The following is a 24,556-nucleotide window of genomic DNA, read 5'->3' on the forward strand; positions in this document are numbered from 1 at the left end:
CTCTTGATTGGTATTTAAATATCAAATTACCAACCATCAACAAAGCCAATACTTAAATGCCCTTATTACAACAAGGGCAGTACAAAAGCAGGGGTAAATTTTACTAGGGCACAAAATACAGGTTTTTGTTGTAGTTTTTTAACTTTCGAGGCATTTTTACAGAATAGAAAAACACATTTTCAGTATTTTAGCCCTAAATTAAGGGACTCTTAAAACTTTGCCACAAAGCTTTTCTAAAGTAAGATGCAGCTTTTTGGAGCTGTCGTACTTAGTTAAGCTCTCACAGTATTTGTGAAGTTGCATTTATTTATTTAATTATATTGTATTTCATAAAAGTTTTAGCGAAAATTATTTACAGTTTGCCTAACCACTATTTTTTAAAAGTTTATTTGGGAAAATTTACTAGGCTTTTAAGCAAAGAAATTACTCGAAATTATTGGTCACAGATGAGCGATTTATCGAACCAGCGTGCGATCAAGTGGAAAGGAACTCCACGACCTTTGACTCCTGGTTATGAGTCAGCAAATTTTTCCACGGATTCGGAATCAAACTCTGTCGGGTAAATTATGCTGTGTCAGGATTAGAGCACGACCGATTATCGGTTAGCCGATATATCGGCCGCATTTTTGGTGATTTACCGATTATCGGCACGCCAGCACCGTGCGTACGCAAGAATTAATGCAGAGCGATACATTGTTCATAAACGTAAACTCACTCGTATACCTAATTCAACTCGTTCGTAAAAATCTAACGTATTAAACTAGGTCAAAGCGTCTGATCACGCACCCACCGCATGTTATGTTTATCAGGCGCGTGTAACGTAGAGGTTACTTTAGGTCACGGCGTCAACGTGATACACAAGTAAACTGCATTAGCTGATAAATATAATGTTTGTTTAATGGAAGGGAGGTAAAATTTATTTGAAAAAATTACAAATTAACCAATTAAGTAATTACAAGATTTTTCCGTTTTAATCAGTCAAGTTTTTTAGGTGCAGTAAAATATCGGTTATCGGCAACGGAAATTTACAAAATATCAGTTTAAAAACAGCAATATCTGTCGGGCTCTAGTCAGGATAAAAATTAAAAAAAAAATTACATATATAATTAAAAAAATAATACATTTGTAAATATATATATATATATACTTTATACAAATTATAACAAAAGAATGAACTTATATAAATATTTTAGGATTTTTTTTTAATTAACAATAATTGAATAAATATTTATAGTGGTTTGACAATTGCATCTGAACCTAAATGATTTTTCTCCTATGGGTTGCCTTAATTGCCAGCAATTTAAACAAGTGGGCAAAGCTATCAGGACTTGTAAGCTGACACAAGGTTTATAAAACAGAACACCCGTAATTTAATGACTGTCGTTGCCCCCGCCATGTAAGAATAAATAAATTACATTTATTATCTAAATAAACCATTTTACATTCTTTACATTAAAGTCATACATAATGATTAACTGTCCAGGATAAACAAGTCGCATTCATTTAAATGATCAATCCTACTTTTATACAAATATATATATTATATACATAGGTAATATATATGTCTGTTGAGGTAATGGCTAAAATGTCCTCTGGGCCTCACCCATATCAATTAGAACAAATAAAATTTAGAAAAAAAGCATGAAACAAATGTTTGACAGAAAACAAGAGCCATGGCTTCCAGTACCAAGCGCGCCACGGCACCGAGCCGCGACTGTGTGTGGGTGGGTTACGGTACCACGGAGCGTGGTCATGGCAACCACCCTTGATAAGAAGCATGTCGACCAATTAGAACACGGGGGATTGACGACTGTTTGTGATGTCATCAATGAGAGGAGAAAGAGAATGGAAGAGATAAAGAAGAGAAATAAAAATAGGATTACGAGCAAAACAAAAAGTGAGAAAATTAAAAAAAATTAATTGCACTATTTTTTTTTTAAGAGTTTAAAGGTTGATTGCCTGACACTGCTACCATTGTGGGCGTTTGTGTTCGTGGGCAAGATGTTTTACAACAATTGCTTTAACCCAGTGGTCACTAATGTGTTGTCCAAATTATCAGCTATACATAAATTAAAATCAAAGTTACATACGTGGTAACTTTTAAGCGTGCACAAGGTATATGAAACAGAACACCTGTGTTATAACGACTGCCGTTGCCCCGCCATGCGAGGATAAATAACTTAACAAGTTATATTCATTTGGCCAAATATTTAATATTCTTCACATACAGATACAAATCATGAAAACAACTATACCAGAAACAGCAAAAAAACAATAAAAATCCATTAAAAAAATATAAGAATCCTAAATAGTAAAAACACAAAATTATTTAAGTATAATTCTATATTTTGGCTAGGTCCTGCAAAGATTTAGACCTGAGTTGGCCCATTATCCAGCTATTTTATTATCTTCTATAAAAACTATCTTTTCATTTCATAAAAAAATAAATCTAGTCAATTTTTGAATTTCTTAAAATTTCCCCTCCATTAAGCTCCGCCAAGAAAACAGCTTGAAAAACAACAACCACAAACCGACTATTATCAGAAACTACTGGAAGAAAACCTCACTAAAGTTAAAGAATTAGCGAAAGACATCGGGAAACAAGTTCCTGAAAGGTAACAATCGAAACGCGCTTGTTTATTGTTACGTCATAGTAGATACCACGGTATCGTCCACGGTGATTTTTGTGACGCGCTTGACTGCGCGCATAGAGGTCCAACGAGAAAACTTTATAGGGCAGTTACATTTTTGCTATCGAAATATTAATTATATAATAGGTTGGGTAAAAGAATTCTTATTTCATTCTATTTTATCGTCCATTTGGTGGTAAACAAAGAATAGCTACAACTGTCCGGTAACGGCAATTGCTCCAACCCATGGTAACTCGAACCTGGCACGAGGTGTTACACCCGTGTGATAACGACTGTCGTTTTCCGGCCACGTGAGGATAAAGTAAGTTAAATTCACTCATTCATAACTGTATCCTCATGACTGTAAATAGCGTTGGTAATTGTTAAAAACTCGATTAAGAAATCTGAGATATTATGTGCTAATGGTATCCATCTTACCCCACCCTACTATATATATTCGTAAAAAACTAGTAATTTGAAAACTGGGAAAATGTTAAAAACAGATATCATTTTGTTTAAAATTAAAAACCAAAAAGCTGCACATATAATATGTTAAAGCATGTTTTTATCATATATTGTAGATATTCAATTGTGGAGCCTTCCGAATGCGACGATGATTACGTAGAAGCATCAACTGACAGGTAAATGAATGAACCTTGCTGGGGCAACGACAGTTGTTATAACACGGGTGTTCGGTTTCATACACCTCGTGCCAGCTTACCAGTTACCATGTATGTGACTTATTTATCCTGGCATGGCGGGCAACGACAATTGTTATAACATGGTGTTCTGTTCTACACCTCGTGTTTATACTTACCAGTTAGCCTACCAAGTATATGCTTGTTACTTCATGGGTGATTATCTTTTCCATTTTTTTGTGTTGCTGATAATTTAGACAACCCATTAGTGACCACTGGGTTGGAGAAATTGCCATTAAGTGTCTTGCTCAAGACACATAAGCCTACAATGGTAGCGGCAAAAAGCCTTGAACCCATTACCCCTGGGTTAAAGAAGGTACGCTAACCACTTTGTCACGACGCCGAACGAAAATGAGACGTCTATGTCTGATAAATGAGCAAACGCATGTCTGTTTAGCAATTATTAAAATATTAATGTCTATTTATCGCTACATAAACGCACTGAGACAAAGACAATAATTTTTATTTAAACTCTGGTTTGGCTATTAATGAGGCAGCACTGTATTATTACGATTAACTGTCTTGCCCAAGAACACACAAGCGAACAATTAATGGTAGCAGCGCGGAGCCTCGAACTTGGTAAACTCATGTTACATGAAAAACCCCCAACCTATAAGCCACCGCGCACTTACAAGCTGATTGTCTTGCGATTGCTTTAATTGTCTGTCGTTGCGCAACTCGTGTAATTATAATTACACGAATATCTCGTATAATGCCAAAACGCAGACGGCAATTATTAACATCCGAACTACTAAATTAGAAAGCCTATTACTGATAACTATTTATTAGCCGTTGTGGTAAAGTGCCTATATACAGCATAAAACATACGCATAGTGGTAGAACCGAAATTCGAACCCAGTGTATTTTAGTTACAAATCTAGCGCTGTAACTATAACGCTACTACGAAGGTTGAATTAAGGTCAAAAGTCGGGTGAGGTAAATTGGGACGTCGGGTAAAGGGGGACGTTCGTTGTAATTTAATATTTATTCTATTGATAGCCGCATATTTAATGATAGAGAAATAAAAATGCTGCAGAATTATTACAGTATTCTTACGACTGTAAAGCGCGCACGAAATATATTTATCATTTACTATTAAAACACAGTAATAAAATATAGGAGATTACGAACTTTCATGTCTCAATTTCCCCATCCTTATAATATATAACATATAGCAGGGTGGGGGAAGATGGGTCACTTTTTTATTCTAATTTTTACGTTCCTTTTAGTAGTACACAAAGAACATTAAATAATCATAAAACCGTATCCCCACGACTTCTATAGACCGTTGTTAATTGTTCAAAACAAAATAGGATTTTAGACAATATGTTCTAAAGGAGTCCCGTATCCCTACTGTACTATGTACTTAGTTTAAAAACCACCAATATTTACTACTGGTATTTATTTCACCTAAAATTTTAATACAATTTACAATAGAGAGACATCAGTAGTAATTTTCTAATCAAAGCTCTCTAGTATTTTAACAGCAAGTAAATTACAACCGTTGATAAACGAAGCCACCTGATTGAAACTTATGTTCTATATTAGTAAAGTGAATGTACTCCATTCTGTCGACGAATTTAAGTTTCTTTTCTTTGCATAATTTCTCCACATTTGCAACGAATTCTTCGCCGTATTCTTCGTTTGTTTGCAATCTTCTTGTCAGCATTAAAAGTCCGCCACGTTTTAATGCGTTGATTACCCCCTATGGTGTAAAAGGTTGTTTAGTACGGTGGGGAAAGAAGGGACACCTTTAGCACGTAATATCCAAATATCCCGATCGTGTTTTAAACAATTAACGGTCTATGGGATTCGTGACGATACGGTTTTGTATTTCTTTTAATGTTCTTTGTTTTCTACCAAATTGGAACAAGATATAGTAAAGGGGAGTAAGACAGGACATTTTCATTCTTTTTTTTTATCGTCCCATTTGGTAGTAAACAAAGAACATTCAAAGAACTAAAAAACCGTATTCTCACGACTCTAAATGCCTCCACACTAAAAGAGCCTTATTCTTAAAATAGACGATTAGGAAATATGGGACAAAGGTGCTAACGGTATCCATCTTACCCCACACGCCTATAGTACTCAATAGCAGGGTGGGGTAAGATGGATATCATTACAAATAATATCCCAGATTTCCTATTCGTGTTGTATCGTACTGGGTAATAGGCTGTTATAACACAAGTGTTCTGTTTCATACACCACGTACCACTTTACGAAATGCTAGCTATATATGTAAATTTGTGGGTGATTGTTTTCTGTTTGGTTGATAATTTAGACAACCCATTAGTGATTACTGGGTTATAACAATCACCTTAGCATAACATATACTTACAAAAATAGAAGACGCGGGAATATGGTTTGGCAAAAAAGCCCCCGAGCTGATTATGACGTCATATGTTTCGTCACGAAAAGGTAGTTCCCCGCTGTCGGTAACGAAATGACAAAGAATATTTCTGTATAAAAAAATATAAATTTATTGTTTAATATTATTCTTATGTTTTATCCTCAAATGGCGGGTTTTATACACCTCGTCTCCACTTACAAGTTACCACGTGTTTAACTTTGTGGGTGATTTGTATGCATAAGTGACAATTTAGACAACCCATTAGTGACAACTGGATTAAGGCAATTATAAGGTTTGCTTTAAGAGCAGTAATTACTGGGCTCGATGCCGCTACCATTGTGTATGTGCCAAGATACTTGCTCCAACCCAGTGGTCACTGTTAAATTGTTCGAACTGTCAGCCATGCATAAAATAAATAAAATATATTTTTAGACCCAAAATTACATAAACGGTGTAATTTGTAAGTGGGCACGAGGTGTGTGAGAAAAAACAGCTGTAATATAACGAATGCCGTTGTCCTGCCATGCGAGGATAAATAAAGTCGTTTGTTTATTAATACCCAATGACTATAACTAATCAAACATAACCACTAAATGAGATGAATCTTTTGAGTTGATATACAACTCGCTTTAACTGCAACAGCCGCACTTTTTAACTGAAGCTCCTTTCCGCACTTATTATCTATAGCGTGTTTTAACGACTGTTGTTTTGCTGTTGATTCCCTTCTCGTTTTTTTTTTAAATTAATATATTCTTCGCTTTCGTTTTGCGAAGACATAAATACAAATTATGCTACGTTATATATTTACAGGGGTAAGATGGGATAACGTTTGCACCAAAATTTATATTTTTTGATCGTGCTTTAAACAATTAACAAAGTTATTTTAGAGCCACGAGGTAATAGGTTTTATAATTCTTTATGAATATTCTTTATTTACTGCCAAATGTGACGAGATAAAGTTAATTTTGACGAAAAGTAATCTATGACCACTAACGTGCTCAATTATCAAATCTATTTTAGAGCCGCGAGCTTATTGGTTATATAATTCTTTATAAATATTCTTTATTTACTGCCAAATGTGACACGAAAACGTCATGCTCTGTAACTTTACCTAAACCCGACATCTTTTTGGCTTGCTTCGTATAACATACTCATACTGGCATCTAGAATGTCGATTTCTCCTTTAAAGTTAAGACGGTTTCGAAGGTTGAAAGACGCCGTCCCAGTGCCTGTAAGATGCATAAGAAACTGGTCAAGATTTTTTTAAGATTTTGTAAACAACATGTAAATTAAACAACAAGCAACATTTAAAAAAATATGTTTAAAAAAATGAAACGCGAATAATATATATATTATATATACTATTTAATAAAAACTAAAAATAATGAAAATAAAAAGGAAATACAAAAAATTCAAAAAATACAAAAATGTAAAAAATATAAAAATATAAAAATTATAAAAAAATATAAAAAAATATAAAAAAATATAAAAAAAATATAAAAAATATAAAAGATACAAAAATGAGAAAACTACCAAAAAATTCGGAAAATACAAAAAAATATAAAAAAATATTTACCCCCTCCAAGGTCCAAAACTTTTAAATTGTCCAACTCCGTCACGTGTTTCTCAAACATGTCCACGACTTTTGAGCTGTATGAGACACCAAGCACGTCCATGTCGTTATCGTACTGTGCGCTCCACTTCCTATAGTGAGCTTGCGACTGCTGGGTGGTTTCACAAAACACAACATTATTGACATTTTCAAGACCAGTTTCAAGATCAGTGTTTGCCATATTGTTTTAAAGGCGGTTTTTAAGACTTTTTCTAAATAAAAATACTTTTGTTAGCATTGGGCTTGGAAGCGTGGTTTAGAAAAATACATTCAAAATGTATCACCCACAAAGTTACATACGTGGTAACTTGTGAGCGAACACGAGGTGTATGAACCAGAAAAATCGTGTTTTAATGACTGTAATTGCCCCGCCATGCGAGGATAAATAAGAAGCGATCGGTTTTGATATCTGGTGAGGTTCATGCGGCAACACCCTGGGTGTTGAGGTAATGGGCCAACTCTGGTTTAAACCTCAGGTCCCACGACATGCCCCGCTATAGGACATCACCCATGTGGAAAATAATAAAATAGGACGTAAAGTATAAGAACATTTTAAAATGCACCACAGCTCAGTGCTCAGAGTGTAAACGATACAAAGATAAATATTACCGCTTTCGACGTGTATGTTCTTGGGCGCAACAGCAGTATTTGAGCATAGTTACATTTTTGTTGACGAAACGGGTACAAGGTAAATAAAATATGACAGTCATATGTTTTAACTTTGAGGTTGAATAAGTGATAGCCATAAACGTAAAGTTTTTGTATATAGTTGGTTGGGGTAAGACGGATTTTTCTATTTTATCGGCCCATTTGGTAGTGAACAAAGAAAATTTACAGAATAAAACAACCGTATCTTTACGCCTTTAAAATATCGTTGTTTTGTTAAAACACGATCAGGAAATATAGGATTTACGAACCAAAAGTCTCCTTCTTACCCCACATTACTTTACTACTGCATGTTTGTTATCATAATTGAAAAGTTAAAAAAATAGCTAAAACTATAACCATATTTCACGCAAAATCTAATATAAAACTTAAAAATAGAAAAAATAAGAAACCGCAATCAGTTTAACGTTATATGAATTATTTTTATTCCTAGCGTGTTTTAACGACTGTCGTTTTGTTGCTGATTCCATTTTCTCTTTGTTGTTTTAATTTTATCTTCACCAATATATATATAATTAAACAACAAAAAGGAGGAATTTTAGCAGCAAAATGACTCGTTATAACACACCACAACGGCTAAAGATAACTTGAGTGAAATTGACAATTAAAGCGTGGGCTGCTAAACCCACAATAGAATATAAAGTAACTCCAACGAGTTGTATTTATATAGCATATATTATGTAACAAAAATCAAGTATATAGTAGGGCGGGTAAGATGGGACATGTTTTCATTCTCTTTTTTCATCCCTTTTGGTATCAAATAAAGAATATTTAAAGAATTATATAACTGTATCATAAAAAAAACTTTATTAGTTGTTAAAAAAGATTAGGAAATAGAGGATAATATGTGATAAAGGTTTCCATCTTACCCCACAGTAATATTATATAGTACTACTATATATGATGTCATAGACCCTTCGGTCTGATTTGAAAACATAGTACGCTTATTCGTTTCACGCGTACAGCAATCACACGCATGCAGACCTATTCCCCCACAAGTACAACTGACCCATAAAATATCACATACTCGTATTTGAAGCTGGGAAAGGTTGATCACGCGCCGAACGCGTGACTTTTACACGCGTTGGGCTCGTGTTAAAATATTACAGTGATGGAAAAATTGCACCGTCAGCATTTTTTACCGAAAATTATGCAACGTCTGGTTAATAATTAACCGGGTTACAAAGATCACGGATCATGATCTTTGGTCTCATCGCCACATGTCCTACTTTTGCAAAACGGTTATAGATTTATTTAACCTACATTTGGGTTAGTGTATTAGCAGTCTTGCCTTTTCCTAATTTAGTTGGGTTGGGGAAGATGGGACAACTTTTTATTCTAGTTTCTCGTCCCACTTGGCAGAAAACAAAGAACATTCAAAGAATCCTGAAACCGTATTCTCTCATAGCACGTTGTTAATTGTTTAAAACACGATCAGGATATTTGAATATTATGTGCTAAAGGTTCCCATCTTCCCCTACAGTACTATAATTTCCTTAAAAAGTAGTTTTACCCGTAACGTGTGTTTTACCGACTGTCGTTTTGCTTAAAATTCCATTCTCTTCGTTGTTTAAATAAATTTATTCTTCGTTATTCTAGAGAAATATTCGAACAAATAAATACAATTTGTATTAGGTAGATATTAACTTAAACTAGAAATATCAAACGTTATTTACAGAATTATATAACTGTATTCTCACGACTCTAATAGAGCGTTGTTAATTGTTTTTTAAACACGATTTAAAAATATGGGATATTATGTACATGCGGTATCCATCTTACCCCACAGTACTATATATAAGCTGTCCATGGAAACGCTTTTGAATTACATGTCTTACGCCTTTGCTCAGTGATTAATGTTATCGTTGACTTATGGAGTTCAAGGCTCGATGCTGCTACCATTTTAGGCGCTTAAATTAGAGCAAGAAACTTAACGACTCCAACCCAGTGGTCACTAATGGGTTGTTCAAATTGTCAGCCACAGAAAAAAGAATCGCACACAAAGTACGTGGTGAAGTAATTAGATTGATAGGGTTAGCTGGGGCGATTGAGGTTAGTTTCCCTCACTAGGTGGCGCTCGGAAGCTGCTTCAGTTTGTTGCGGCGAATTTTGCTTTTGGAATATCTAGCCTTGATTATGGGAAAGACTGTGGAACAGAACACTCGTGTTATAACAACTGTTGTCTAAATTACAGAATTAATTCTTTGCAGAAAATCTTTAAGTGATTTAAGCAACTTGGAAAAGTCCATGGACCAGTGGAAACATTCGTTTATAAGAAGAAGTATTGAATCATCCAGCTGTACTGGGGAACTTGTAAGTGGTAACTATAAGGTGCTTAGATCAAGACTCACTGTGGTGGCAACAATTAAGTGTGTGCCTCGTAACTGGAAGCTCCCAGGTTCAAGGCTCACTCTGGTGGCTACGATTCAGTGTGTGCCTCGTAACTGGAGGATCCCTGGTTCAAGGCTCACTGTTGTGGCTACGATTCAGTGTTTGCTTCGTAACTGGAAAAGTATACTAAATGCAAAGTATTACTACCCGTCTTACTATTTAAGTCTCCTCGAAAACACGATCGTCCATTCACTGCTGATTCCACACTTCGTTCACAAAGCGACAAAGCGTCTGAAGGAACTCTCTTGCGCCCACCGCCGTTTGAGAACCCTACCAATAATGGTATACTAGTAAATTTCATTACATAATAAATTTGTTCTGAATGAACGAATGTAACTTATTTATCCTCGCATGGCGGGGCAATGACAATCGTTATAACACGGGTGTTCTGTTTTATACACCCCGTGCAAGTTACCACGTATACGTAAGATTGTTGTGTTTAGCTCTTGTAAAACGACAACGAAGCTCAAATTAACTAAAACTGCGAATACTATAACAATAATATATTAACTACCTTATGCTCACTGCCGAGTAATTTTTTTAGCTCGTAAAACCACGTGTCAAAAGCTGAAATATGAATGGCAGAAATCTCGTGAAATTCGTGAGCGCCTTCCGGGATATCCTCCACGAATCGTGAGAAACCGACCTCACGAAGATCATATGAAACATCCATGTAACCGGTAAATGTGAATGCTTATCAACTAAGTAAGAGCATGTAATACTAAACCATATATGCTTGTGCGGTGCCAGCGGTTCTAACCGATGCGTTTTATGATGTATAACATACGGTTAGAGAACTTGATTTAATGTAATACTAAGTAACATATAGTAGGATGGGGAAGTTGAAACACCTTTTTATTCTATTTCCTTGTCTCATTTCGTAGTAAACAAACAATATTTAAAAAAAACCCGTATCCTCACATAGTCTGTTGGTAAAACCACGATCCGGATATTGGAATATTATGTGCAAAAGGTGTCCCATCTTACCTCACAGTACTTTATATAACCGACGGTAAAGAACTGAATTTGCTAAAGCAACGTACGCTCATGTAACAGAAGGTTTCATGTTCCAATGGCTTGTATCAACGTCCTGCAATGGACTGACTGCTATTGTAACACAATATATAACTCCCTAATATAAAACACATAGACAGAAGTAGTAAATTTAGATTAAATAAACGACTGTCGTTTTGCTACTAATTCCCTTTATTTCGTTGTGTTAATTACTGATCTTTGATACTGTATTTGAAGATATAAATAAAGACTACGTTATGCCATGCAAGATCAACAAGAACGATGTTTTAGTCCCAAAACTTAAACATAACTGCTTACTAGTGCCTTGACACAGAAGCGTAATCTATAAACCCGAGTCAAAGGAACAAAGCAAGCGACCAACGGCAAAGTAATAATCACTTGCGTTTTTCGCAAAACACACGCAATGTTACAAAACAAGAGAGCATAGCTCCAATGAATGGGCACGTTAAATTATAAAACTATTGATAAAAAATATGTGTAAATCCGCATCGTAATCTTCATGACTGCGTTTTGTAATTTTAACCTACACTAGTTAACCTTGTTATTGCTTAAAACTAGTTATGAAACTTTAGTGACGGTTATTACTTGGAAATTATGCTGTTTTAAAATAATAATCCTATGATGAAAAAAGGGGAAAAAAAGTAATGTTTCAATTAATTTTAGTCAAGAAGACATAGGACTTGAGAATTAAAAACAGGATTGTTTTAACATTGATTTCTTAACGTTATTTTTTACTTTTGTTACGTCATAGGAAGATTATGACGCCACAAACAACGTGGTTTCCGCTTTCATTCAGCGAAAACAAGCGAGGGAAACTTGTAGAGGTCTCGAGTGATGTGTATGGTTTCAACAGTGTTGCCGAGTATAAAGAACTTTGTGCAACACTGCAGGACGGGATGGCATTTATTGAACAACCGATAAATATTGGCAGCACTGTAGAGGTATGTTAGGTTAAATACTGGCGTTGTTACATATAAGGCTTTGAATGTATATTACAACTAACCAGGGAGATGGCGCTGTTCAGATAACTTTAACACAACATATGCATGGACAGGTTGTCTAAATTGTCAGCTATACAAAAGTTTTTTTGTATAGTACGATGTTTCTTAAACTTTTGTGCATGGTTTACTCTTTTAACAACTGATGTGGATTTTAATTGGCAGATCATTTACCCAAATTTGGCAGAAATAAAAGGAATACCCCCAGTTTAAGAAGTGCTGGTATAATAGGATATGGATAGATAGGAGACCTTTGCTTCTATTTTTCGTCCCATTTAATAGTAAACAAAAAACATTTAAGGAATTATAAAACCGAGTCCTCGCGACTCCCATAGACCGTTGTGAATTGTTTAAAACACGATCAAGATATTTGGACAATATTTGCTAAGAGTGTCCCATCTTACCCCACATTACTTTATCTTGTTTTTATAAATGCAGTTCAAAGTTCTTTCAACTGACCGTCGAAAAGACTTAATGTACATGGCGGCTTACCTTGGCCAAGACAACAACGACGATAAAAATGGAAACACCGAAGTGCCTGTAAACCGACTTAGCCCAGCGGCGACGTCTAACGGATGGATATTTTCGGATGAGATCACCGGTTTAAGACGTGGAGTTGGTGTTAAAGTGACCCTGGACGCTTTGGTTAGTTCTTTTTTTATCCATTTCTTTAAACAAAAATAATTGTTATGGTTTCGTTCCAATTTACGACTATTACGATAACTAAAAGTTGTAAATTCTGTAAAGAAATGAAATTCAAGTAATGATTTTCGCTACCGTTTTTGAAGAGATAATAAATTATGTCATGTTGGAATATTACTTGTTGTAATTTCCTTGGTCTGATCCAGCTCCGGTGATCATTGAGTAAACGATTTTTATTTAGCGAAGTATTCAAGATCTGGTGCTATAAACGTAACAGACAAAAATCAAGTCTAAGCAATAGTACAGTAGGGTGGGGGAAGACGGGACACTTTTGATCTCTATTTTCTCGTCCCGTTTAGTAGTAAACAAAGAACATTAAAGAAAGTATCAAAGTTTATGCCCATGACTCCCATTGACCGTTAGTAATTGTTCAAAACACGATCAGGATATTTAGATATTATGTGAGGTGTCCCATCTACCTCCAACCTACTATATAATTAAATAAATATATTTCACCTTAATGGCATCACCAGTCTCTCATTCAAACAGAAACTTAAAAAAAATTCGTGTCTGTTTATTTTATAGGGTAGAGTAAAAGTAGTAATTGAGGGAAAACCCCCGAAGGTGATACTTCAGTTGTTGCAACCACAACCGTGTTATTTGGCTTTCTTCTTGGGAGTTGGGGTTACTAAAGTTCAATTACTCGGTGAGATGTGAAATGAAGGAACCATTTTTACATTTTTGTAATACAAATATATGCCTATTTGTCAGCCATACAAGAAGATAAAATCTTCCCCAAAGTTAATTAATTACCCATCAAGTTGCATAGGTGGTAACTCGTAAGCGGGCGCGAGGTGTATGAAACAGAACACCCGTGTTATAACGACTGTCGCACGCATGCGCAAATTGATATATTCTATTTATTATGACAACCAACTGTGTGCAAAAGTGATAACAACTTAACATAAAGACCTACTTATTCATGCCGGGCCGTGTTTCATTGGTCAGGAATCGCGTATAATATTTGTTCCTACCTTTAGCGCATGCATAATAGAACAGGAACAAATTTTACAAGACACCAACGAAAATCAGTCTGGTGCTTAAATAAATCCGAATTTGAAAAAACTCCGCCTGAATAAATCGGATACATACACACCTCTAACACTTAACGAATGTCTTCTTCACATTCATACGATTATGTTCTTCGTGGCTGTGTTCCAACAACCGTCGTTTCACCGTTACTACCCGTCTTTTCACTTTTGTAAACTTCCGTTTTTCGTTACCGTGACAAATAATACAAAATAAATTCTTTTTCAGGCGGCCACCGCCAGCAGATGTCGCTACTGAGACCAACCAACGCTTACGAAATCGTCCCCGGTATAAAATCTGACCCCAACTTACCGTCACCGTTTTTCACATACCGACCACCGAATGACAAATGCTCTTTGTGCTCGAACTGTGACGTCACAAAAGAGCCTCTGACGTCACCATACGTATGCGACCACGTGACATTATGCGTTTCCTGTCGCAATCGTGTAGAATGTGTTTTATGTAGCGCACCGTTGTGTTGGTTCTCGTGCCCAGTTTGCGACACACGAATTCAACCTTACTAAGAATTAATAAAAAATATATTTTTTTTAAATAATTTTTTAATATTGTTTTTTTTTATAAAGCGATTTAAGGTACTGTGAGGTAAAATGGGACACCATTAGCACATAACATCCAAATATTCTAATCGTGTTTTAAACAATTAACAGCAGTCTATGGAAGTCGCGAGATACGATTTTATATTTCTTTGAATATTCTTTGTTTACTACCAAAAGGGAAAAAATAGTATAAAAAGATGTCCCATCTTCCCCCACACTACTGTAAGAAAATATTTTTTCATCACTACACTTTTAGACACTTTACTTTCTAAATACACTTTTTTAATATAAATTCAGTTTTAAAACAATATTTTGTTTAAGCTATTTTTTTATAATTTAGGGCGTTAAGTATCAGCTTTATTACGACTTACAATTTAAAAGAGATGTGGAAGAATAAAACAAAAACTGTTAACATATTGTGATTCATAAAGTAAAAAAATTCTGACAGTGAGCATGAGGTGTATGAATACACCATGTGTGTCTGGTGTATAAGAAGACACCCATGTTATAACTCGACAGTGAGAATGAGGTGTATGAATACACCATGTGTGTCTGGTGTATAAGAAGACACCCATGTTATAACTCGACAGTGAGCATGAGGTGTAGGAATACACCATGTGTGTCTGGTGTATAAGAAGACACCCATGTTATAACTCGACAGTGAGAATGAGGTGTATGAATACACCATGTGTGTCTGGTGTATAAGAAGACACCCATGTTATAACTCGACAGTGAGAATGATGTGTATGAATACACCATGTGTGTCTGGTGTATAAGAAGACACCCATGTTATAACTTGACAGTGAGCATGAGGTGTATGAATACACCATGTGTGTCTGGTGTATAAGAAGACACCCATGTTATAACTCGACAGTGAGAATGAGGTGTATGAATACACCATGTGTGTCTGGTGTATAAGAAGACACCCATGTTATTACTCGACAGTGAGCACGAGGTGTATGAATACACCATGTGTGTCTGGTGTATAAGAAGACACCCATGTTATAACTCGACAGTAAGCATGAGGTGTATGAATTCACCATGTGTGTCTGGTGTATAAGAAGACACCCATGTTATAACTTGACAGTGAGCATGAGGTGTATGAATACACCATGTGTGTCTGGTTTATAAGAAGACACCCATGTTATAACTTGACAGTGAGCATGAGGTGTATGAATACACCATGTGTGTCTGGTGTATAAGAAGACACCCATGTTATAACTTGACAGTGAGCATGAGGTGTATGAATACACCATGTGTGTCTGGTGTATAAGAAGACATCCATGTCATAACTTGACAGTGAGCATGAGGTGTATGAATACACCATGTGTGCCTGGTGTATAAGAAGACACTCCTGTTATAACTCGACAGTAAGCATGAGGTGTATGAATACACCATGTGTGCCTGGTGTATAAGAAGACACTCCTGTTATAACTCGACAGTGAGCATGAGTTGTATGAATACACCATGTGTGTCTGGTGTGTAAGAAGACTCGACAGTGACCATGAGATAATCCTTATCCACACACTGCAATAGCTTCAGCAACTCGACTGTGGGCATGGAAGTGGCAACCATGGATAAGTCACCCAAGTTCCCACCCACGAGAATATAAATGACCAAACCAACCAAAAGTCATGTCTGCTTATCCACACACTGCAATAGCTTCAGCAACTCGACAGCGAGCATGGGAGTGGCAACCATGGATAAGTTATTTCAGTCCGAACAGGAAAATAAATTTTCAGCAACTACAGCGTCCTCCCAAGAAACAAAATTTCCAATTTTAAAAAAACTTAAATTTCCGAAACAGCCTTCGAATGGGGAGGAAAAAAGTTGGTAAGTTGAACTCTCTACAGTCCTCTTGTGGCCAAAACTTCCAATGTTTAAAACATGAGCGTCAAGTTGATCAAATGGAACCTTTGAAAAAAGTTTTTTGATTTTTTTTTGTTTTTATTATACAAACCCTAGCAGAAAAATAAACAGCCGCTTATTTTTGAAAAGCTCTTTCCTATTCCTACACATTTGATCAGTATTTTTTATTCATACTTTCTTTTGTTGTTAAATCCCTTCTCTTTGTTGTTCTAATAACATGATCTTTGAATATTATCATTTTCAAATAAATAAATAAAATTAATTTTTTTGGAAAAAAAAAAAGAATTTAAAACAACTTTACTTACTTTAACAAATAAATTAAATTGTTCCATTTTATCGACAATGACGTCAACATTTCTTCCATGCTGAGTCATCATGACATCATGCCATTTGTCATCGTTATAAAACGCTGACGTCATGTTTATTTCTTTGTGGTCGAAATCGTAACCGAGCTGCACTGACACCTAATGGTAATAGAAATCTTGTATTTAATAAATAGGAATATTAGAGCAAAATTAAATTTATGTTTTTTTTAAAAACAATTAACTTTCGTTATCCTCGCACGGCGGGGCAACAACAGTCGTTTTAACATGGGTGTTCTGTCTCATACACCTCGTTCTCGCTTACGAGTTAACACATAGGTAAATTATTTTGAAATTTTTTATGTATGGCTGATAATTTGGATAAGCCTTTGGTGACCACTGGGTTGGAGCAACTTTCGTTAAGTGTTTTGCCCAAGGACACATGTCCACCATGGTAGCAGTGACGAGCCTCGAACCTGTCACCCCCTTAAATTCTTGGTAAGAGGCATGAATGCAAAAAAAACTTTTTACATAAAAATGGGCCAAACCAGCATTTTAAGAAATTAAAATGATGAAAAAGCAGTAAAAGTTCAAGTGTAATTTCACCATGATTCGACCGTTTTTCATTCCCACGGCCAAATGGTCATCTTCTGAAGATCGGGATTCCCCCAACCAGAGAATCATTGTGTCAGTTTTTCTCGTTTTGAACAAAAACGACAAAAAAGTTTTGGTGGAGTTTTGTGGTGTGGTCAATCTGTAATACACCTCATGCTCACTGTCGAGTTATAACATGGGTGTCTTCTTATACACCAGACACACATGGTGTATTCATACACTTCATGCTCACTGTCGAGTTATAACATGGGTGTCTTCTTATACACCAGGCACACATGGTGTATTCATACACTTCATGCTCACTGTCGAGTCACTTACCTCAAATACGAACTCCCAACAAACTGCAGGTATGAGTATCCACTCATAGTATCCATTATGACATCACAATTATACCCCTCCCACCCCCAATGACAAATACACTCATGGTCGTTGATCCACGGCATGGCAACACATACGCCGTTGTCGTGACAACCAACAGACGAGCACTGGCGATAGTCACGACATCGTGGTCCTCCCCACTGTGCAGGGCAATTGCAATGATCTGCAAACAAGTTAATTATTAATATAATATCGATTTGTGAAGTCAGTAGTTAAGTTTATAAGAGCACCTCACAACACAAGCACATGTTTAGAATGAATGACCAACAAGGCCAGACAAAAAAAGGAAGAAGGCAAAATCACTGAGGCAGAACATAATGCACATGATTGGGGAGGGGCACCACAGAAACAAATTAACGAAAAAATAGGAACTAAAACAATGATAACAATTTAACTGGCATTGTGGCACAGATGGTTAGCGCACCTGCCTCTAACCCAGGGGTTATGGGTTCAAAGCTTGATGCCGCTACTTTTGTTGGCGAGTCCTTGGGCAAGACACTTATCGACAATTGCTCCAACCCAGTAGTTATCATGAGTGGGACAAAAAGCAATTACTTATCAAGTTACAACAACTGTTGTTGGCCCGCCATGCGAGGTTAAATAAGTTACTTACGTTGTAACTTGTAAGCGGGCACGAGGTGTATGAAACAGAACACCCGTGTTATAACGACCGTCGTTTTCTGGGCACGTGAGGTTACATTCCTTCAATAACATAATATTAATAACATTGCACACAAGAATACAACAACTTACATCCATTTATATCTTCAATGCATTCTCCCTTATTTTCACAAGTGTTGAAACCACAGTAATTGCCATCACAATCTACCACGTTTGAAGCTGTGTGAATTGTGACATCATAAGGATTGACCTCTGGTGACCTTTCACCCCAGTAGTAATCAAGGTCAAACTTAAGGTCATTAACCTCTAATTTACGCACGCAGCCTAAAACATAAATATGATATATTTGATTGGGGTAAGATGGTCCATGTTTTCATTCTATTTTATCGTCCCATTTGGTAGTAAACAAAGAATATTCACAGAAATATATACCCATATCTTCTCCTAAAAAGCGTTGTTAATTGTTTAAAACTCGTCACTGCAACCATTGTGGGCGTATGTGTAGTTAGGCAAGACATTTTATGACAATTGCTCCAACCCAAAGTTAGTATAGACCAAGTTAGGAAACGGCGCTCGTGTCCACCATTACGGAGCCCACAGAGCGTGAATCGCCTATGCAAATGCATGGTCGGCATGTGTTCATTTAGTTTTTGTAAGCGATACAAAGCTAGAAAACACGTATAGCGCTTGTTTTAACATTTAAAATATAATTTCTAATATAAATCTTGTTATATAATATTAAATCTAGGAATTAATGTGAAGTAAATGAATATTTTGACTGGTTTTCGGCGTACAGTGTGGTTTAACAAGGTACTTTACGTTGGCGATTAAGACAAGCAGCAATCAGCTTAGTTTACATAATAGTATATGATCATACCTACGAGTCTACAGAGCCATTCTTTACTACATTTATAATCCAACATGAGTGGACATGCAGCTCCAAACTACTTAAGTACTAGCAGATAAGGTGTTCGCGTTTTCCGATTTCATAAAGTCCCGGAACGCAGAAAAGTTAGGTTACTAATTCAAGCAGAGGATCAAAAATAGTAACTCAGTATTGTTTTCGTCAATGTCACTTCGATATTAGGCAAATTTTACACAGATACCTTAAGTTTCGTTGCCGGGTATACGTGTTAAGTTTGTGAGCCAAAAAGTAAAATCACGGCAATTTGCATGCAAAACTGCAGCTAGATATAGCAGTTTATGGTAAAGTTATGCGTTTTTGTTTGTATTTTTATATTTTAAACATTTTCTTTCATGTTTTTGGTTAGTAAACTTAATACTTTCTGTTATTTTACTCTTTAATCGATTAAGTGTTCAATAAAAGTTGATTATTTTTGTGAGGTTTATTATTGTGATAAGATATACCATTAGTAGAAAGCCATTTTTACGCGCAGAAGTGCTTGGTTTTTGAAAAATCGCAATATTTAAACGAAAAACAGCACCCAGCAATGATAAAATGCTATGCCGTGGGCTCCGTAATGGTGGCGACTATGACGTCATAGACGCGAGACAATGGATAACAAGACTCTTTGTTTTACAATCCGTTTCCTAACTTGGTCTATACTAACTTTGCTCCAACCTAGTGGTCACTAATGGTTTGTCCAAATTTTTAGCTATACATAAAAAAACAATTATCCACAAAGTTACATACGTGGTAACTTGTGAGCGAACACGAAGTGTATGAAACAGAACACCCGTGTTATATCGACTGTCGTTGCCCCACCATGCGAGGATAAATAAGTTACATAAGTGGTAACTTGTAAGCGGGCACAAGGTGTATGAAACAGAACACCCGTGTTATAACGACTGACGTTGCCCCGCCATGCGAGGATAAATAAGTTACAATTATTCACTAATTTATCGACTTTTTCATCCACCTGTAAATCCCACACTTGGCAAGTTACCAACTATCATTCCCATTTTAGGGTAACCGCCCAAATATATTGATGATGTCACATCCAACGAGAACATTCCTGATTGGTCGATTGATTTAATTGTGATGTCATTATCTGTAAAACATGACACAGAATAAAAGATGATGACAAAGCACAAATATGATGACAAAGCACAAATATGATGACACAGCATCAAATAAGATGACACAGCAAAAGATATCATGACACAGCATTAAATATAATGACATAGCATCATTATATTTAAAATAACATAAAAAGATCATGAATATAACATTACAAAACAAAAAAACCTGGAAAGCACAAAATAAGATGACACAGCACAAAATAAGATGACACAGCATAATTATTCACCGTCATAATAACGATCAAAATTCGAAACTTTCAAATATCCACGATCTTTTATCCTACCAGCAGATATCTGTAAACAAGAAATAAAAAGGTTATTTTTTATAGCGAGAGATACAACTGATAAAGTACATAAGAAATATGTAACTTTGTTTGTGGCTGTTTTATGTGTGGCTGATAATTTGAACAACCCATTAGTGACCACAGGGTTGGAGCAATTGCTGTTAAGTGTATGGTGTTATAGCTTAGTGGTAAGGCGATTGTATCACAATCGCAATTACAAGATATTTGTTTGGATGCTCAATACTGATAGACAAATGTGTCCTTGGGTAAGACACTTAACAGACATTGCTCCAACCCTGTGGTCATTAATGAGTTGTTTAAATTGTCAGTCATGCATAAAGATCTTTCATCTACAAAGTTACATATGGGGTTGCCCCGCCATGCGAGGGTAAATAAGTTACATACGTGGTAATTCGTAAGCTGACACGAGGTGTATGAAACAAAACACCCGTGTTATAACGGCTGTCGTTGACCAGCCATGCGAGGATAAATAAGTTACAAACGTGGTAACTTGTAAGCAGGCACGAGGTGTATAAAACAGAACACTGGTGTTTTAACGACCATCGTTGCCCCGCACAAAGTTACTTTATTCAGTTATATACCTCGTGCCATTGGTGATTGTGAACAAACAACGGATGTTTTAATATTGTGATGTCATTATACCCGAGAGAAAATTGTAGAAAAATGTGATTTTCTTGCAAATAAACACTCAAAAAATCACAATTGTTGCTGAAAGAAATTTTTTGTTGCTTTTAAATATTATAGCTGTATTATAAGCTGTCTGCATAATAAACACCCAACATAAGTATTATTATAGTTATTATGTGTATTGCTAGTATAATAGCGACCACGCTTATTTTCTTCCAATTAATTGTAAATAGGTTTGTAACTGTAAGCGTGTTTTGTCGCTATATCCTGGTTTTCGATTAAAATATTTTGTAATTTAGGTCGCTGTAATTTAAGAAACAACTTTAAAAAAGTTAAATTCAAATAAAAAAATTCAATCAAATCAAAAAACTTTAAACTTGCTTACCTGTCTCTATCATTATCGACGTAAAATATTAACCCCGTTTGTGACATTGGTTTAATTTGAACTTTAACCTCTGTACGCCGACGAAGGGTCACCGGGTCAAAGGTCATCCATGATGTCATCGTATTGTTGAACAAGGGGTCACTAATCGTGATTTGCTAAATTTTCATGAAAATGAAAAACATTTTAAAATTGATTTTTTGTCGAAAGTATCGTACAGTACTGTGGGGCAAGATGGGATATATTTAGCACACAACATCCCATATTCCCTCATCGTGTTTCAATTGTTTCAGCATCTTCAAACGGTAGTGTAGAGAAAAAAAAACAAACATTTTTTTACCTTTTCGCAATTTTTGCCCGACCACCCGATGGGGCAAGAGCACACGTAATTTTCCACCACATCAGCGCATGTGGCGTTGTGCAAACACGGTGAGGACAAACATGTAGATTTTTTCTCGGAGCAAAATTTCCCGGAGAAATTTTGGGAACAGCGGCAATGAAAAAATGTTGCTGTGATGTCACAATGACCCTCGCTGCCACAGGGGTCATGAGGGCAAAGGTCATGTGGGGGGCAAGCGGTGACCCCGCGACCTGACAAAGCTGAAACATAGGTGAATTCCTATTGTAATTCAAACAACAAATATGAATTCGCAAATTCAGGCAACAAAAACAAAGCTGCATAAAACAAACAAGAAAAACGAATTGTAATAAAGGTTATTGAAATAGCGTTAATAACTAATAAAGGTTATTGAAATAGCGGTAATAGGCTAATAGCTAATAAACAAAAACTCCTAAAATATTTATGTTCAAACATAATGTCACAATATTTTAGCTGCTACTTCAAAACTAAAACATAAATGAGCAAATGCAACACAAATAAATTTCCAAAACAGTTTTTCACCAAAAAAATCCTTTACCCTTTGTGCCAAGAATTTCCACCCATTTGGACAACTTGGAAAACGGAGTTTGTTTTTTCTTCAAGCATTTGTTCACAGTTTTTAGAACATTTACTTCAAGACTGAGAATGCAACCGACAAATTGTGGTTGACCATCTACCCAGCCAAGTCTAAGTTCAGAGTTGGAATTGAAATTTAAATCTTGAAATTTTGTTGATGTGTTTTTCTTCACATGTGTCTGGTGTATAAGAAGACACCCATGTTATAACTCGACAGTGAGCATGAGGTGTATGAATACACCATGTGTGTCTGGTGTATAAGAAGACACCCATGTTATAACTCGACAGTGAGCATGAGGTGTATGAATACACCATGTGTGTTTGGTGTATAAGAAGACACCCATGTTATAACCCGACAGTGAGCATGAGGTGTATGAATATACCATGTGTGTCTGGTGTATAAGAAGACACCCATGTTATAACCCGACAGTGAGCATGAGGTGTATGAATATACCATGTGTGTCTGGTGTATAAGAAGACACCCATGTTATAACTCGACAGTGAGCATGAGGTGTATGAATACACCATGTGTGTCTGGTGTATAAGAAGACACCCATGTTATAACTCGACAGTGAGCATGAGGTGTATGAATACACCATGTGTGTTTGGTGTATAAGAAGACACCCATGTTATAACCCGACAGTGAGCATGAGGTGTATGAATATACCATGTGTGTCTGGTGTATAAGAAGACACCCATGTTATAACTCGACAGTGAGCATGCGGTGTATTATGACATCATAACTAACCATATTGTTAACTTGCATCGTTGCATTGACCCCATGCCTTTGTACCAACACATCATAGATATCATATATATTACCGAGTCGTTCTGATGATAAGGCAATTTCCCCAACTCCCAAGTTGTACCTGGAAAATATTCATATATCTCATGCTCGCTGTCGAGTTATAACATATATATATATTTGCTTATCCACACACTGCAATAGCTACAGCAGCTCGACTGTGGGCATGGGAGTGGCAACCATGGATAAGTCACTCAAGTTCCCACCCACGAGGATATAAATGACCATACCAACCAAAAGTCATGTCTGCTTATACAGCAGCTCGACTGTGGGCATGGGAGTGGCAACCATGGATAAGTCACTCAAGTTCCCACCCACGAGGATATAAATGACAAAACCAACCAAAAGTCATGTCTGCTTATCCACACACTGCAATAGCTTCAGCAACTCGACTGTGGGCATGGGAGTGGCAATCATGGATAAGTCACTCAAGTTCCCACCCACGAGGATATAAATGACCAAACCAACCAAAAGTCATGTCTGCTTATCCACACACTGCAATAGCTACAGCAGCTCGACTGTGGGCATGGGAGTGGCAACCATGGATAAGCCACTTTCCCACCCACGAGGATATAAATAACCAAACCAATATACCTTAGTCTAATTGTCTGATTCACAATATCAATTATAAAGTAATCAGTAGCCATTGTAATATCTCCAAGAAACAGAAGCAATCCATCTTGCGTTATATCTTTTGCAACGAACTTTAACCTAAAAAAAATATTTACAATTTTTTTTCAAACATTTTGCACAACTTAAAGGGAAATTATACAAAATTTATGTTTATTTATGTGAATGTTAGAAGAAGGCATCTATTTTCGGTTGATCTGTCAAAAAGTGATCTTCCATTAATTAACATTAAAGCACCTTTTGGAAAGCTTCAACATTTAGTGAGGTTTATGCCGTAGCACCCTAGGTGTTGGGGTAACGGGCCAACTCTGGTCCAAACCCAAGGTCCATGCCATGCCTCACTGTAGGACCTCTCC

General features: G+C 36.2%; 3 protein-coding genes across 5 annotated transcripts in view; 1 reads left to right on the top strand and 2 right to left on the bottom strand.

The window, feature by feature from the left end:
* The first annotated feature begins 421 nt into the window (after window positions 1-421).
* On the top strand, window positions 422-15,082 carry LOC149725532 (uncharacterized). Its single transcript, XM_089891333.1, has 11 exons — window positions 422-559; window positions 1,662-1,897; window positions 2,492-2,615; window positions 3,212-3,271; window positions 10,167-10,269; window positions 10,512-10,629; window positions 10,892-11,027; window positions 12,134-12,323; window positions 12,819-13,025; window positions 13,608-13,728; window positions 14,340-15,082. The coding sequence occupies exons 1-11, from the start codon at window positions 447-449 to the stop codon at window positions 14,633-14,635; spliced, it is 1,704 nt and encodes a 567-aa protein (XP_089747459.1). The 5' UTR covers window positions 422-446; the 3' UTR covers window positions 14,636-15,082.
* Window positions 4,716-7,600, bottom strand: LOC149725533 (uncharacterized). Its single transcript, XM_089891349.1, has 4 exons — window positions 7,255-7,600; window positions 6,790-6,907; window positions 5,667-5,787; window positions 4,716-5,033 (listed from the first exon to the last, which is right to left on the bottom strand). Exons 1-4 carry the CDS (start codon window positions 7,469-7,471, stop codon window positions 4,824-4,826), a joined length of 666 nt encoding a protein of 221 aa, XP_089747475.1. The 5' UTR covers window positions 7,472-7,600; the 3' UTR covers window positions 4,716-4,823.
* Window positions 12,268-24,556, bottom strand: part of LOC149725534 (uncharacterized) — a 40,820-nt gene continuing 28,531 nt past the window's right edge. For 2 of the 3 annotated variants that reach the window (XM_089891315.1, XM_089891314.1), the window contains exons 30-44: window positions 24,165-24,281; window positions 23,514-23,634; window positions 22,728-22,944; window positions 22,151-22,410; window positions 21,814-21,968; window positions 21,383-21,509; window positions 20,724-20,790; window positions 20,334-20,465; window positions 18,586-18,777; window positions 17,773-17,995; window positions 17,446-17,593; window positions 16,843-17,001; window positions 14,179-16,582; window positions 12,873-13,048; window positions 12,268-12,315 (exon numbers count right to left, since the gene is read on the bottom strand). In XM_089891315.1, coding sequence (XP_089747441.1) covers window positions 16,382-16,582; window positions 16,843-17,001; window positions 17,446-17,593; window positions 17,773-17,995; window positions 18,586-18,777; window positions 20,334-20,465; window positions 20,724-20,790; window positions 21,383-21,509; window positions 21,814-21,968; window positions 22,151-22,410; window positions 22,728-22,944; window positions 23,514-23,634; window positions 24,165-24,281 — 2,119 coding nt within the window. In that variant the 3' untranslated portion in view covers window positions 12,268-12,315; window positions 12,873-13,048; window positions 14,179-16,381. Of the gene's footprint in view, window positions 12,316-12,872; window positions 13,049-14,178; window positions 16,583-16,842; window positions 17,002-17,445; window positions 17,594-17,772; window positions 17,996-18,585; window positions 18,778-20,333; window positions 20,466-20,723; window positions 20,791-21,382; window positions 21,510-21,813; window positions 21,969-22,150; window positions 22,411-22,727; window positions 22,945-23,513; window positions 23,635-24,164; window positions 24,282-24,556 lie in introns of those variants that run through there. The other variant, XM_089891316.1, reaches the window with a different exon arrangement.

The sequence above is a fragment of the Ciona robusta genome, chromosome 13, assembly GCF_009617815.1.
Source record: "Ciona robusta chromosome 13, ASM961781v2".
Taxonomy (NCBI): domain Eukaryota; kingdom Metazoa; phylum Chordata; class Ascidiacea; order Phlebobranchia; family Cionidae; genus Ciona; species Ciona robusta.